Source organism: Penicillium daleae, assembly GCF_028827525.1.
Source record: "Penicillium daleae strain IBT 16125 chromosome Unknown utg000006l_segment0_segment0, whole genome shotgun sequence".
Taxonomy (NCBI): domain Eukaryota; kingdom Fungi; phylum Ascomycota; class Eurotiomycetes; order Eurotiales; family Aspergillaceae; genus Penicillium; species Penicillium daleae.
Window position 1 is genome coordinate 10,981 of NW_026623154.1, and position 14,692 is coordinate 25,672.

The window sequence follows — 14,692 nt, forward strand, 5'->3', positions numbered from 1 at the left end:
CGTGGTTAGCCACTGGCAGACAATCTCGGCCTCGTGCGCAGACGCCTTCTCTGGATAGACCCAGGACGGTGGTTGGCTCATCGTACGAGGCTGGATCAGGATAGCCTCACTCGGTTGGCCGTCCCGACCTGCACGGCCAGTCTCCTGGGCGTAGTCAAGAAGACTGTACGGCCAGCCGATGTGGATCACTGTACGGATGTCGGGAATATCCATCCCCATACCAAGGGCACTGGTCGCTACAAGAATCGCGTTCTTTGTACGACGGAAGCGGGCAAGGATCCCTGCCTGATCAACCTGCTGACGAGGAACCCCGCCCTCCTCCACAACCTTTGAATAAAAGGCCTCGCAGCCTAGCAGGGAGGCAAGCAGCGTTACATGCCGTACGATCGAGGCGTAGACGATAATGCGGCCTGGTCTCGCACGGTGCCGGCGGCTCTGGATGAAACGGATGATCTGGGGATCCTGGAGCCACTGCTCGTGGCCTTGATACGTACGGTCAACCACCGGTCGGAAGGACCGATAGGCAATATTCGGGCGGGTCGTACGATCATGGCAGAAGAAGGCATCTGCGCGCGTGCAGTGGAGGCGCTGCCAGAATATATCATGGAGGCTTGGGGGTAGGGTGGCCGTTAGGAAGACGGTCTGGACATTAATATGCTGGAGGCGGCCAAGCTGAGCAAGCTGCGTACGAAACGTATCGCTGGTGTTGAGGATAAGGTGGCATTCGTCGATCACAATCCGATCTAGCCGGCAGAGAGTAACCTGACGGTTTAGGAACGTCCGAAACTCGCTCGTGATAGCAGATTCCGGGGTAACTAGAACGATCGAGGCTTCGTCCGGTGGGTGGTGGCTCTCCCATTGAGTACCACTGATACCAAGGCTCGTACAACGCTCCTGGAACTCTTGGCGGAGGGCTACTAGGGGTACCACCACGACGGTGAGGCCCTTAGAGATCCACGCAGGAAGCTGGAAAAGAAGGCTCTTACCACCCCCCTGTAGGCATGACTGCCACGATTGGGCTGAATCCGTGCTGAATAGCCTGGAGGACTTCGAACTGCTTCCCCTGGAATCGTACGGAGGGATCACCTAGAAAGTGTTGTAAGGCTTCTTGCAGATCGCAGTTAGCTAGCTCGTAGCGGCGAGTGAGCTGATTCTCCTGCTGCTCATCCTCCCAGGGAGCATATTTCCGCTTCTTGTTTCCTCGTATAGGAGGAGCGTTCTTGCTAGGGAAGCCAAGGAAGTGGTGCCAATCCTGGCTAATATTGCGGAACATCGTACGACGAAAGGCCAGAGTACCAGGAGCCTCGTGGAGCTGACGGGCGTAGGCGATGCCGGCCACATGGGCGGAGTGGCCAGCCTGGAGATCCTGGTGGCTTGCCTCTAGATCGGCCTCCTCGTCGAATGTATCGTCCGATTCCCCTTCATCAAGAGCATTCCGGGGAAACGTACTACTCGTACGGAGGAAGCGGCGGCTAATTGCGATGGCAATGTGACGCCAGGCAGCAATGTTGACGATCTGACCATTCAGGCCAAGGCGAGACTCGCGTTGCAGCGCCTCCCGGAGGCGATCAGGGGTCCACGCCCGCTGGCTAAGCGGATCAGGTCCCCAGAGCAGGGCCGTACGAGCAGCAGTAGGCCGATCGTCTACCGGGCTTGTTAAAGCATCGAAGCGCTCGACTAACGGTAGTACTAGCCAGAGATACCGTACGAGCAAAGTGCCAACGGCCCGAGGGAGATAGCGATGGATAATCTTAGGGTCGTTATTCACGTGGAAGCCTTTATGGTAGCGGGTCGCAATCACAACCTGGCCATCCTCGATAAAGATATTCCGATAGCTGTTGACTGTATTGCGGTGTCGTACAGAGAGAATTTCGGGGCCACGGGCGGGCTGGCCGCCGCAGAGGTGGATAAGAACCGCTAGCTTCTCACGGAAGAGGCTGACCTGGGTGAGATATCGCTTAATGGCAGTCGTACGGAAGCAGGCGTGATCTGTATCGAGGAACCGCTGCTGCAGGAGAGGGTTAGAGCGGACGCGGCTCACTAGCCACTGATCACCGTGAACTGGCCACTGCGTACGAGAGTCTTGCAGGAAGCTCCACCCAGCCTTAGCCTCGGATGGATCGTCCACGAGGGAGGCCCAGGGCACGAGAGGGGCGTCGGCGGCGGAGGTAAGCAGGAGAAGATCGGACGAGAGTATATCCTGGGTAGTCTGGACGAGGCCATGAATCCAGCCCCGGAGATCACTAGTCGTGAAGCTAAGCTGCTTATAGAGAATCCGATCCTGGCCAAGCCAGCCAATATGGCCTGGCTGCGTAGTGCTAAAGCTGACCTTCATACTATACGTACGAAGGTCTAAGATCCACTGGAACGGGGAACTAGTACCACGCAGCATAAAGCTCTTCATGATTAGATGGACCCATTCCTGGAAGCTCTTGCTCGTACGGCTACGGAGATGCTGGCTGAACGGAAGAGGAGCGGGGGACGAAGAGTTAGGGGAGGAGGGTGCAATCGGCGAGGAAGGACTCTGGTATCCTTCATCCTCGTACGAAAGGTGATACTCAGGATCGTCGAGCGGGCTAACTAGATCCAAATCGTCGTTGGTAGTGCAATCTCCACGAAAGTGCTGTACAATCTGCTCTGCGTGGGGATCAAGCCAGAGGGCCCGGCCGAGGACCATAAAGCGAGCGAGCTTGATGATCTGCGAGAGGATTGGAGAGAAGGAGTCCGGGGTATGCCAGCCCGTACGAGATCGGCCTAGCACTGCAAGCGCGCAGACGAGGGCACATTCATACTCATCCGCCCCAATCCGCTGGTTCAGTAGCTCCAGACAAAAGTTAAGGCAGGCTTTCTCGATCGGCTGGAAGTGAAAGGGGGAGGATAGAGTAGAACAAGCAGGGCTCGTACGAGCATCATCACTCTCGTACGGATCCGGGGATTGGGACCTAGTCGCTAGAGACCAGAGGGCCTGCCATGCCTTTCGTTGGCGGTGGTTGAACCGGTAGTGAGGGTATGCAGGGTGGGAGGGCTCCACTGGGTGCTGCGTACGAGCAAAGAAGCCGACAATCTGCTGCCACGGTGCGATATGGCGAGTAATGGTCTCTGGGTCCATGTACGCTTGGAGCGGGGTGTGGGGGGCCTGGTCCATCTCGGTTCGTACGACCTCTACCCGGATAAGGTGGCCACACTGTTTTGCGATCTGCTGCGCCGTACGAGCCATATTCGCCATAGCCTGGTGGATCGCCCATAATGGATCTAGGGGATCCTCCTCTGGCGGCTCCACTAAGGAGTGGAGGGTCTCTGGGAGCTGGCCCGCAAGATATTGGGACCACCGCGTACGACGGAGCCATGGTGTAGCCTCGTTAAGCTCCACTGTCTCTACCGTACGATCAGAAGGTTGAAATATCTGTTGGTGCTGCTCTTCTAGCTGGTCAAAAAGATCATTGACGGTAGAAGATGTTTGGTCGGGCTCTGCTGATTCTGATTGTACGGGGGGTATAACAGCAAAGTAGTGAGAGTGAGGGCCCTTGGCGATAGAAACGTTGGCAGGTAACAGGACGAGTATACTTCTTTAGGAGCTCTTGGGTAGAGAGAGTAGAAGAAGGAGAATTAGATGTTTGAGAAGAAGATTGAGCAAGCCATTGATGTTGAACTCGCCAGTGCTCCTTCATTCCTTTCGTCGTACGACAGATATATCCGCATAAGGGGATACGCTGGCATTGAATGCCATCTTGATAGAGAGGAAGAAGATCAAAAGGCGGGGGCTGATAAGGGATCAGGTTATGATTAAAGGTAGATAATAACTGGGGCCAGAGAGTAGGAAGGTATTCATGAATCTGCGTAGCCGTACGAGGGGGAAGAGAATGAGGAGAATAGCGAAGATGGGTTATAACTTGACTGATTCGTACGGCTGATTGGCAGTGGTAACAAACTAGAACAGGAATAGAGGGAAGAGGGGTAAAGAGCTCTTGAGTAAGGGAGGGAATATTAGTCTCCATATTCAAATGTCAAAATTAGTGGTGACTAGAAAGTGCTAGGAGATAAACAGAGTGTAGGTTTATATTCAGGGGTCGTACGAGAATAATTGCCTTCTAAAAAATTTAGTGTGGGTCTAATTAGGAAAAGTGGGCCCTCCCGGTCGCACCCCATCAAAAAAGATTTAGAGTTTAGGCAATTTAGGGTTAAATCGTACGACTGCTATAAGTGACTGTAGAAGCTAAAAGTCAGACTGGATATAGATTATATATAAACTTAGAATACCTGAAATTTTCAGGTCAATCGTACGAAGAAAAGTGCTTGCAGTCAGGTCAGGAAAAGAGGGTGCAGTGAGGGTGGTGGGTCCAAATTCTGCCCATACATAAGGCCTCTACACCGCCATGCAGTGACCCTCACTGCACCAGGTCCCTTGGGATAGGGGCTTTCTAAGGCTTTCGATTAGTACCTTAGGATTAATATAGTCCTATAGGCCCTACGTAACCGCTTAGTCCTTCACCGCTGTATACTACTAAATCTAATTAGCAGAGGTCTTTAGATAAAAGACTAGCTAATTAGCTTCTGTAGCTATAATAAAGAGTAAGACGGAAGTAAGAGATAGTTCGATAAAGAGTGAAAGAACAAGGATAATAGACGGATACGACCGGTCAATAGCGTAGCCAAGCTAGTTTAGCCGAAAGAAGCCGTCCGGTTGATTCGAAGTCTATTTAGTCAGAGCAATCGGGCTTATAACTATTAGATCCTAGTATATCCGATAAGAAGGATCCACATAGGATATTAGGATAGCTAGTCAAGATAGAAGTTCTTCTAGCGAATAGGACCAAGATAAGACGGATAGACCTTAAATACATAAGATCTTCTCTAGGTATAACGGCCAAACGAGATCAATAGGATAGATTAAAAAGTGTATTGAATCTAAACTGCTAAACTAATAAGCGGATAGGTATTTAAGTACACGATTAGGGCAGTTTAGGCAGCAGGAAATAGACCAAATCAATAATCTAATCGATGATCCGATCATATATCGATGATCTGACTAATTAATAGATTAGGAAAGAGCTGGATGTTAGAATCCGTGGCCTAGATTGGCCGATTTGCCATAGTAAAACTCTCTGTTGAAGAGGTATATGCAGAGGGGTCCTTCTGCGGGAAAAACGATAGTCCGGTCCGGGCCGTTGGCCGGCGGGCTGCTAGTCAACCAACTCACATAGCCACACATACACTAGCTGACATATTATTATTAGCTATAGTAAGCAGAAGTACTATAAGCTATATAACCTAAAGTAGAAGAAGATAGTTTAGCTAAGAGACCCTACTATCTTAGAAGGTAGATTCCTAAAGAATTAATCTAATCTAGCTAATCAAGAGCTAGGAATTAAAGTAATCGAAAATCGATTTACTAAGAAAAGATCTGCTAATCAAGCAGCAAACCTAATTAAAAAGAAAATTACTAGAAATACTAGCAAATCTACTAGTCTATCTACTAGCAAATCAGCTAGTAAAGAAACTAGTAAATCAGCTAGTAAACCTACTAAGCAAACTACTAGTAAGGAAGCTGCTATAGTAGCGGATCCGTCTTATAAGATAGATATCCAAATCCTATCTACTAGCGAAAATATATATACTATATCTAATATACTGCTAGGAGATTTTATAAAGACTATTATTAACGATTAGCCTACCGATTATATATTATCGGTAGTAACTAATAAAGAACCCTCTACCTTTGACTAAGCTATATAATTAGCTAAAAGGAATAAGTAGTATAGGGCCTGTTAGGACGAAAATCAAAGCCTGATAGATTAGGTAACCTATGAAATTGTTAATATACTCCCTAGTGTAATACCTATTAGGGGTAGATAGGTATTTAAAAAAGAAGCCTATAAAAAATGCTATAAGTATCTAGGCTAATTATATTATAAATACGAATAAAACGATTTGCTATAAGGCTAGATAGGTTATATAAGGATTTAATTAACGATTAGGTATTAATTTCCTAGAAACCTTCTCTACTACTACTAGAACAGAAACCTAGTATATATTACTAATAATCGCGATAAATAAAAAATAGTATATTAGGTAGTACGACGTTAAAAACGTATTCGTATACGCTGATATCGATAGTGATATATATACTATCTTACTAACTAGCCTATATAGGCTAGGAGACCCTATCTATCAAAATACGTGCTGCTACCTAAAGAAGGCCCTATATAGCCTAAAGCAAGCACCGAGGCTTTAGTCTGAATTCTTTATAAAGGCTATCGCGAACCTCGGATTCGATAGAGTTCCTATCGACGAGGGAATATATATAAATAGCAAAACCTAGGCTATTATTATTATATATATTAATAATATAATCATTATACACGAAGATCTAGCTTATATAAATAAGCTAGCTACTACGGCTAGGTAGTATATTTAATTAGAAGAGATAGGCGAATTAGCTATCTTCCTAGGTAATAATATCAGCCTAAATTATCAAGATTAATCGATAACTATCGATCAAAATAATTATATATCAAAGATCTTATCAAAATTTGCTACTACTAGTAAACGGCTAAAGAAAACGCTAGGTAAAGTAGAGATCTACCTAAGAAAAAATTAATCAAAAGCTTTAGAGCAAACTATTAATCTCTATTAAAAAGAGATTAGCTTACTACTATATACTAGCCTAGAAACTAGGCTAGATATAGCCTATCTAGTTACCTATTACTCAAGATATATAAGCAATCCTGACTAATTATATATCTCTGAATTAAAGAAGATATAGTAATATCTATAATATCGGCTAAATCTAGGTCTATACTACGATTATATAGGGAAAGACCTATATATAAAAGGCTACTCTAATACTGATTAGTCAGGCGATATCGATAGTAGAAAATCTACTACTAGCTATATATTTAGCCTATCTAGAGATCTAGCTACTAATAATATAGTAAGCTAGAATTCGATACTACAAAAATCAGTAGCCCTATCTACCTACGAGGCCGAATATATAGCTATAAAAGAAGCTATATAGGAAGCTATCTATCTAGCTAACCTATTTAACTATCTAAACGATAGATTAGGCCTAGGCTATACGCCTAGTAAGCCTACTATATTAGTAGATAATAAGGTAGCTATTAGGCTGGCCGAAAACCCTGAATTTCATAAAAGGACGAAGTATATTAATATACAATATCACTATATTAGAGATCAGGTCAAATAAGAAAGGGTCGATATTTAATATATCCCTACTAAACTACAATTAGCAGATTTCCTAACAAAAAACTTTAGAAGAGAAATATTTAAGACCTAAAGAATCTAGCTAACCTCCGAGAGATCGAGATTTAGGAAGATATATATCTAGCTATCTTATAGTAGTATATATATATATCGATCCTATCTACTCTATACTAATCTCTATACTCTACTGCTATCTATACTACAGTATAAAGATTACGGGGGGTATAAGATATAGGGCAAGATACCTAAACCGTTATACAGCATATCAAGCTAGATTCATAAGGCCTAAGATAGCTGAATCTCTATAAGCTTTATACTATACTATTATTACTACGGTTAATAATATCTACAAAGATCATCACTACGGTTAATAACATCGTACAAGACGCATACAATAGTATACGATCTATATCATCACTATAGTCAATAACATCGTATAATCAAGCAACCACCGATCAAACAGCTACTGCATAAGATCACTATGCATCTAGATCTGTCTGCATAAGATCATCATGCATCATCTAGAACGATCATATACAAGAGACAAGTTGGTTATAAATATGCCCTGCATTCTCTACCAAAATAATAATCATATTTATGACATACAAGCAAGATTCAATACAATTAACCAAGCTTCAGTCCTTCCTCACTTTTCTCTTACCTTTATAATCCTAAGCGGAATTGAACTTATCCTTCCTATTTAATAAAGAGGAAGAAAGATCAATCGATCTTATTCAATTATCTTTAATTTATCTTCCTCTTTACTAACCTGCGCAGCATCGCTTGCTCACAAATCCTCTATATTATATATATAATTTAACTTAGTCTAAACGATCTATTTAGGAAGATAAAGGTATCTCTAAAGAATAATACTATAGATCTGGAGTAGAAAGAGGATTGCGTATAAGTACTACGTACCCGATAGTAAACGCGAGAGATTACTAATATACTAAATAAGGTTAGCTCCCTTATTACTTAAACGATAATATTACTTATAGATTCAAGGTTTACTATCTTACTATTTATATTAATATAAGCCCTTAACACCGCGACGTATTTTATAACCTTTAGCCTAATAAGCTAAAGCTCGTGCCTATCTAGGATATACGAACGCGATAGAATTTAATATACCTTATACTTCGGCGGGCTAAGAGACTCTAGATAACTTTTAATATATTCTACTCGTAGTATAATTAGCCCTATTTTATACTAAATACCGAGGAGTAGCGATAGATCGATTATCTACTATTTATCCTATAACTCTTCTTTAAATATATAACTATCGTTTATACGACTAAAGATATAAGTATCTACTTAGTCTTTAGTTTCTATAATAAGCTTTTTGATTATCTTGAAAACTTAATCTACTAACTCTAACGGAAGAAGATACCTTAGAAGTAGTTAATACTTTCCTTACTTTAGGCTATATAGGATAAGCTATTAAAGTACTACGCTATAATAGATAATATCGAAGGCGACCTCTATATAATTAGTACGATCCTTGTACTAGTAAATAAGCTCTAGTTCTTCTTAACTAAGGAATAGGAGTCTAATAATTTAGAGAAGGATTATAAAAGGATCTATCGTAAGAGTCTTAAGTCTTTATTTATCTTATACGATAAGAAACGTCCGGAACGAAGGCTTCGATTAGACGCTAAGTTATTAATAATAATAATAATAGTGTGAGCAAGCGATGCTGCGCAGGTTAGGTAGAGAGGAAGGAAGATTAATTGATCTTCTTCCTTTGATTGAATAGGAAGGATAAAATCAATTCGGCTTGGAATCATAAAGATGAGAGAAAAGTAAAGTAGGACTGAAGCTTGGTTGATTGTATTGAATCTTGCTTATCTGTATTCAACATAATTATTATCTTGGTAGAGAAAGCAGGGCATATTTATAATCAACTTGTCTCTTGCATGTGATCGTTCTAGATGATGCATGATGATCTCATGCAGATAGATCTAGATGCATAGTGATCTCATGCAGTAGCTGATTGATCGGTGGTTGCTTGATTGTACGATGTCATTGACCGTAGTGATGATGTAGATCGTGTACTATGATGCGTCTGTTCATGCCTGATTATCCGATTGGATAATGATGATATAATAGCATAAAGCTTATTGAGATTCAGCTATCTTGTATAGGCCTTATGAATCTGGCTTGATATGCTGTATGACGGTTTAGGCATCTTGCCCTATATCTCACAGTATGACGGTTTAGGCATCTTGCCCTATATTTCACAAATAGACGCTAATTTACTATTTGAAAACTCGTAAATATTACTATCTCCGTAATAGAATAAGCTTATAAGATACCTTAATAGTCGTACGTACTCTCTTCTCTTATTACTAAATAATACTAATTCTTTCTTTTAGCGACTGTACAAGGCTCCTCTCGAATCTTCTAGAAAGACTATAAATACGAGTTTCCTGTACTCGTAAGCCTTACCTAGGATATTATATCAATTCTAGTAACTAGAGTAGGAGTAGAGCGTCTCTTTAACTCTGCTCGGGATATCTACTATTATCGCTAAGGGTCTTTAAAGCTAAAGACTATCCGGGATATTATACTATAGATATATATAACAAGATTCGATCTCTAAGAGTAAAAATAGCTTATACTATAGGAATATCTCTTATACTAAGAGATTATAGCTATAATAGAGGCTAATAAAATATAGGATAAATCGTTTAATCCGATTAGTGATACTAAGAAAGAGACTAAGGATCTAGTATATATAGTAGAGGATATACAGTCCCCTCTACGGCCTCGTACAGGAATACTTAACCTCGACGATAGAGAGGCTCTAGATCACGATAAGGATAATAACGACGATATAAACCCCCCTCTACCTAATATATAGTAGCGTATATCTAGTAGAAAGCGTAAGCGCTCGAAGGTACTTGAGGGCTATGTTCTTAGATCTTAATAATTATACTAGTTGATTCTCTATATCCTATATTCGGTCATTCGTTCGATGAAAAATGCCCTTTTCTTATAGTCTTATTCCTTGATTCTTAAATCCACTACTATATTATAAATTTACAATTGAATACATAGAAAACCTCTCTTAATATACATATTTTATGAACAGTGAGTAAGTCACGTTTTTTTGTCTGTTTGCCCTGTTTGTAGACCCTGAGGTTCACCCGCGGGTAACCCTCTAAGGGTCGGACCTCTAGGTATGCGACCCTCAGGGTCGATAGGTTAGGCGCTTACCCACCCGCGGTGCGGGTAGGGTAGAGGGTCTGGAGGGTCACCCGCGGGTGAGTGCCAGGTCTAGCCGTGTGTCAACTAGCGACAAAAGCCATTCTTTTCACTCTACATTGAAAATGCGCTTTTGCATCACATATAGATGAAATGCTAGCGGTATAATGCACGTCTGATCTTCCTCCGTAGTGCGTACAATAGCAAGCTTAGCTAAATACGTCCAACTATCATATTGATAAGTTGCTTGCAACCCCAGTTTGAGAGACCCAGCACGTAGCGGTTGAAAACCAAGGTGTTTTGTGACAGTTAATGCTTAGTTAATTGACCGTTAATTGATCACTGTCTTTTTTTCTTGCCCTCAGTTACATTACACGTCTCGACCCAAGCGACCTAAATGACCGTTTAACGGTGGCTTCAACAGGGTCAACGGAAGAGAACGGCAGGGGGTGAAACCGCACTTTATTTTCAGTAATCCAGATATTGTAAATGGAGGTTGCAAAATCTGGGCAAGAGCTGCTGGTTAAACATAGTCTTCATAGAATTATGTGTATTCAGGTTTTGACTCCCAAAGGATGGGGGTTTTCACCATAGCAGTGTTCTACTCTCGCGTTGGAGCACGGTTAGAGAAACGGTGACCTAGTGCAAGTATAAAAAACTGCTAATGCACAGCAAAATTGAGCTACTTAGCTAGATAGCTCCCTCGTTTTTTTCCTTCTCCCTTTCTGTTGTCTACTGTACTATAAAAGTGACGCTTGAGGCATCTTTTTATTTGTGGAAGTGGCTACTTAGAAATAGCTGCTGCACCACATACCCGACCGAACCGACTTGTTCCGAGCAAGAAAGCAAACCCTAGAAACAGTGTCGTCGTAAATCAACTCTGATGACAAAGGCAAGCGAATACAGCAAGATGTGCGATGCAGATGTCTGCCTGGGAATACGTCTCCATGAGACGGGCCAAGTATATATTTTTTCGGCGGATGCTTCAGGATTTTGGGCCTTTCTTGGCTCTTAGCTAGTACGTCGCTAATGCTAACTAACTAGTTATCTACTGGAAAGTTGACTAATACCCTCCAGAACTCATACTTTCCAACCCCGAAGCTAGTAACAGATCGAGATCTTGAGGTAGTTTAACGCGCATACACTACTTAGGGATGTTATATATGGATTAAGAGATCAGATAACGAAACTAAGGGACCTCCATTCTGACTGGGAGCTCGTCCAACGCTGACATCTACATCTGGATGACCTATGCTTATAAGTATAGCGTTTCTCTTTGTGCTTCTTGGATGACCCCTATTATACCTTGAATCGCCTCCCATGATAGAGCTCAAGCGAACTTCCTCGATAGAGAATACAACTGTAATCTGTATGCTTCCTTCTCGCGCCCACTCATGATTTATTATGAGTGTGCACTGGCTGTGCCCATTATTTATCTTTTCTAAAGAGCTAAATCGTGAAGCCACGGAAGTAGATGTTGGGTGAGAGCTGTGGACGCGTAGAATACACGCTATCTAGAAAATCGTGAGTGGTGGAAATCGGGTGGGAGCTATGGACGCATGGAAAGCACGCTCTCTAGAAAAGCGTGCGTGTCGCATGGAAATGGAAGTCAGGTGAGGGTGGAACTCGGGTGGGAGCTATGGACACATGGAAAGCACGCTTTCTGGAAAAGCGTGAGTGTCGCATGGAAACGGAAGAGTTGGAGGCAGAAGGATCTTCAGTTGAGGGGCAGAGGATGAGAGAGCGGGAAGTTCCTAGTCGGGGGGAAGAACTTCCATTTATAAGACAGGAACTTCTGAACAAGGTGGGGGAACTTCCCCACGTCAGCCCCCTGGTAGTCACACCGAATATGAATGGCAGCAAAGTCTCCCCTCTTGGCTTAGTGCTTACATCGCTAAAACTGTATTGGATAGGCCAACTAAGTCATGTTTGGTGCCTCGATCACCTGGCCCCTTCGATGTCACTGCCGCTCCGTTCCACAACCAACAAATGAATGCCCTCCTAGGTGCTCCTGGGCACTACATAGTGGATCCCATATTTCACCCGGGTAGAAAAAAGGGCAGCTTTTAAAGCCCGCCTTTCCCCAGGGTATTTGAAGTCCGAACACTCGAGCAGCTCGAGGGCTAAACACACGTTATTTTCCAACCGCCGGATCTTCTGTTCTTCATCACTATGTCCTGTTACCATCCTTGGCGACGGGAGAATAAGAGCTTGTCAAACAGTGACTATTTCGAGGGAATCGCTCCGTCGGACGGTTCTACTACTTCAAAGTTATGCAGCAGCGGCAGCAATGCTGGGCATGGAATGGAAAGTGATGAGTCACCACCTCAACACCTCTCAAAATTCTTCAACGATGACCAGCCATGGGACTTCAAACAGCACCAAACAAACCCAATCGGAGAAGCTCGGTTGATCAGTGATGTTTGCCAGATTTATGCAGAACTAGTCTTGGTAGAAACAAACTGCATCAACCTCGACAGGCAACAAAACGAAACCCAAGCTAATTTATCCGTCGTAGAATAGCTCTCACTAATATCATTGCACGAATCCCTGCTTGCCAAACATTACAGCTTCTTTCTTGCTTCTCAACACTCTTCTGCTAGTCAAGGGTTGAATCTTCTTGCCTTCGAGTACAAAATGCCAGCGCGATTGTGGAGATATGGCATCCATTCGCTGTTGCAGCTGCTGCGACAAAAGCTCCCCATATCCTGGGATTACATGCTGGATTTCATTCTCAACGCATACACGATGCTGACGATATTACTTGAAAACGTCATCGCATTCCGCGAGACCTGGCTCGAGTGTCTTGGAGATTTAGCACGATATCGTATGGCCGTGGAAGAGTCCGGAGACCGGACACTCTGGGCCGATATTTCAAGATATTGGTACAACAAACTCGCTGAGTTCAGCCCTGAAGTTGGCCGTGTTCACTTTCATCTGGGAATATTAGCTCGTCCGGACGAGCTTCTGCAGCTTTTCTATTACACCAAGGCACTGGTGAGCATTTGTCCCTTTCCCAACACGCGGGAGAGCATGGAGATTCTTTTCAGGGCGAATGAAGGACAGGTTTTGACTCAACGTACAATGGCCAGCGCATTCATTGCTACTCACGGTGCGTTGTTCAACAAACGGCCCGCGGATCAATTTACTACCTTGGCAAATAACTTTCTTGTGCTCTTGCGAGGAGAAGCTCGCTCCCTGGGTCGCCAGGAGGTATACATTATGCTGTGCAATTTCGCGGCCATGTTTCAATACGGTGACAAGAGCGCCTTATTTGTGATGGAGTTTATTAAGAGGAAATCAGCAGCGGATGCTGATGAGCTTGCACTCAACTCCACAGCAGACTTGGACTTAGAGCTCAAGATCAAGAAGCCTAGCGACCCTAGTCTTGATCTCTCTCCAATAGCCTCCCATGGCAGTTCTCTCACCTTCCACACCCTCTCTGTCCTGCTCGACCATCTAGGAGATCCTAGTATATACCCAAGTGTGCATGTCTCGTTGGCATTCATCTGGACCCTGGCTTTACGTCCACCTGCGATGCAGAAAGTTGACAAATTCATCCACTGGGCCAACATCGTGAGGTTTCTCAACAACCTCATTGACTCCGACATTCCCTTCCACAAGATCGAAGACGACGCCTTCCCATCGGACGACGGGACCACTCGCCAACTACCGGAGGACTTTCTCATTCGCGGTTAATTATGGAGCTAACTCTACTTCCCCGACAAATTTTTCGACGGAGCCGCCGAGGAGATTCTTAGGCCTGGCATTGAGCAGCCTTTCGCTGCCATCTCTCGCAAAGAGAGGTGCCTCTGGCTAGGCGTACGAATAGCAAAGGTTTGTAGCAAATTTCTTTAGTTCAAGTGCTTTTCTCGATCAAGAAAAACAAGGCTAATTGACTTGACATGTAGTTCATCTTCGTGACTGGTGTAACAGTCGCGACGTAGCCGGGCGACTAAAAAGATAAGGTTTTGACTATTGATATCAACTTTATTGCAGCGCTATCCGGAAATATAAATAAACTTTTCGACGTAAAGGTCTAAATATCTAATCCGAAGGGAGTAGTAGTTAGTGGCGGTGGTAAATTAATAATTAAGCGGACAGGCTAGTTAATAACTTAACTTAGGATCAGACAAAGAAATTCTTATAGAAAGATGAGTATGACTATTTAGGACAAGTGGGTTCAGTCGGTCTTCATTAACGCACTGAATTGATTCTAGTCGTTCGATCATCGTAGCTCGCAATGAATGTGATTAATTAGTCA

General features: G+C 43.6%; 1 protein-coding gene across 1 annotated transcript; it reads left to right on the forward strand.

The window, feature by feature from the left end:
* Window positions 1–13,065: 13,065 nt before the first annotated feature.
* On the forward strand, window positions 13,066–14,127 carry N7458_005856 (uncharacterized protein; the record flags this gene model as incomplete). The annotated part of the gene is made up of 1 exon (XM_056909238.1): window positions 13,066–14,127. The coding sequence occupies one exon, from the start codon at window positions 13,066–13,068 to the stop codon at window positions 14,125–14,127; it is 1,062 nt and encodes a 353-aa protein (XP_056764942.1).
* Window positions 14,128–14,692: the final 565 nt, after the last annotated feature.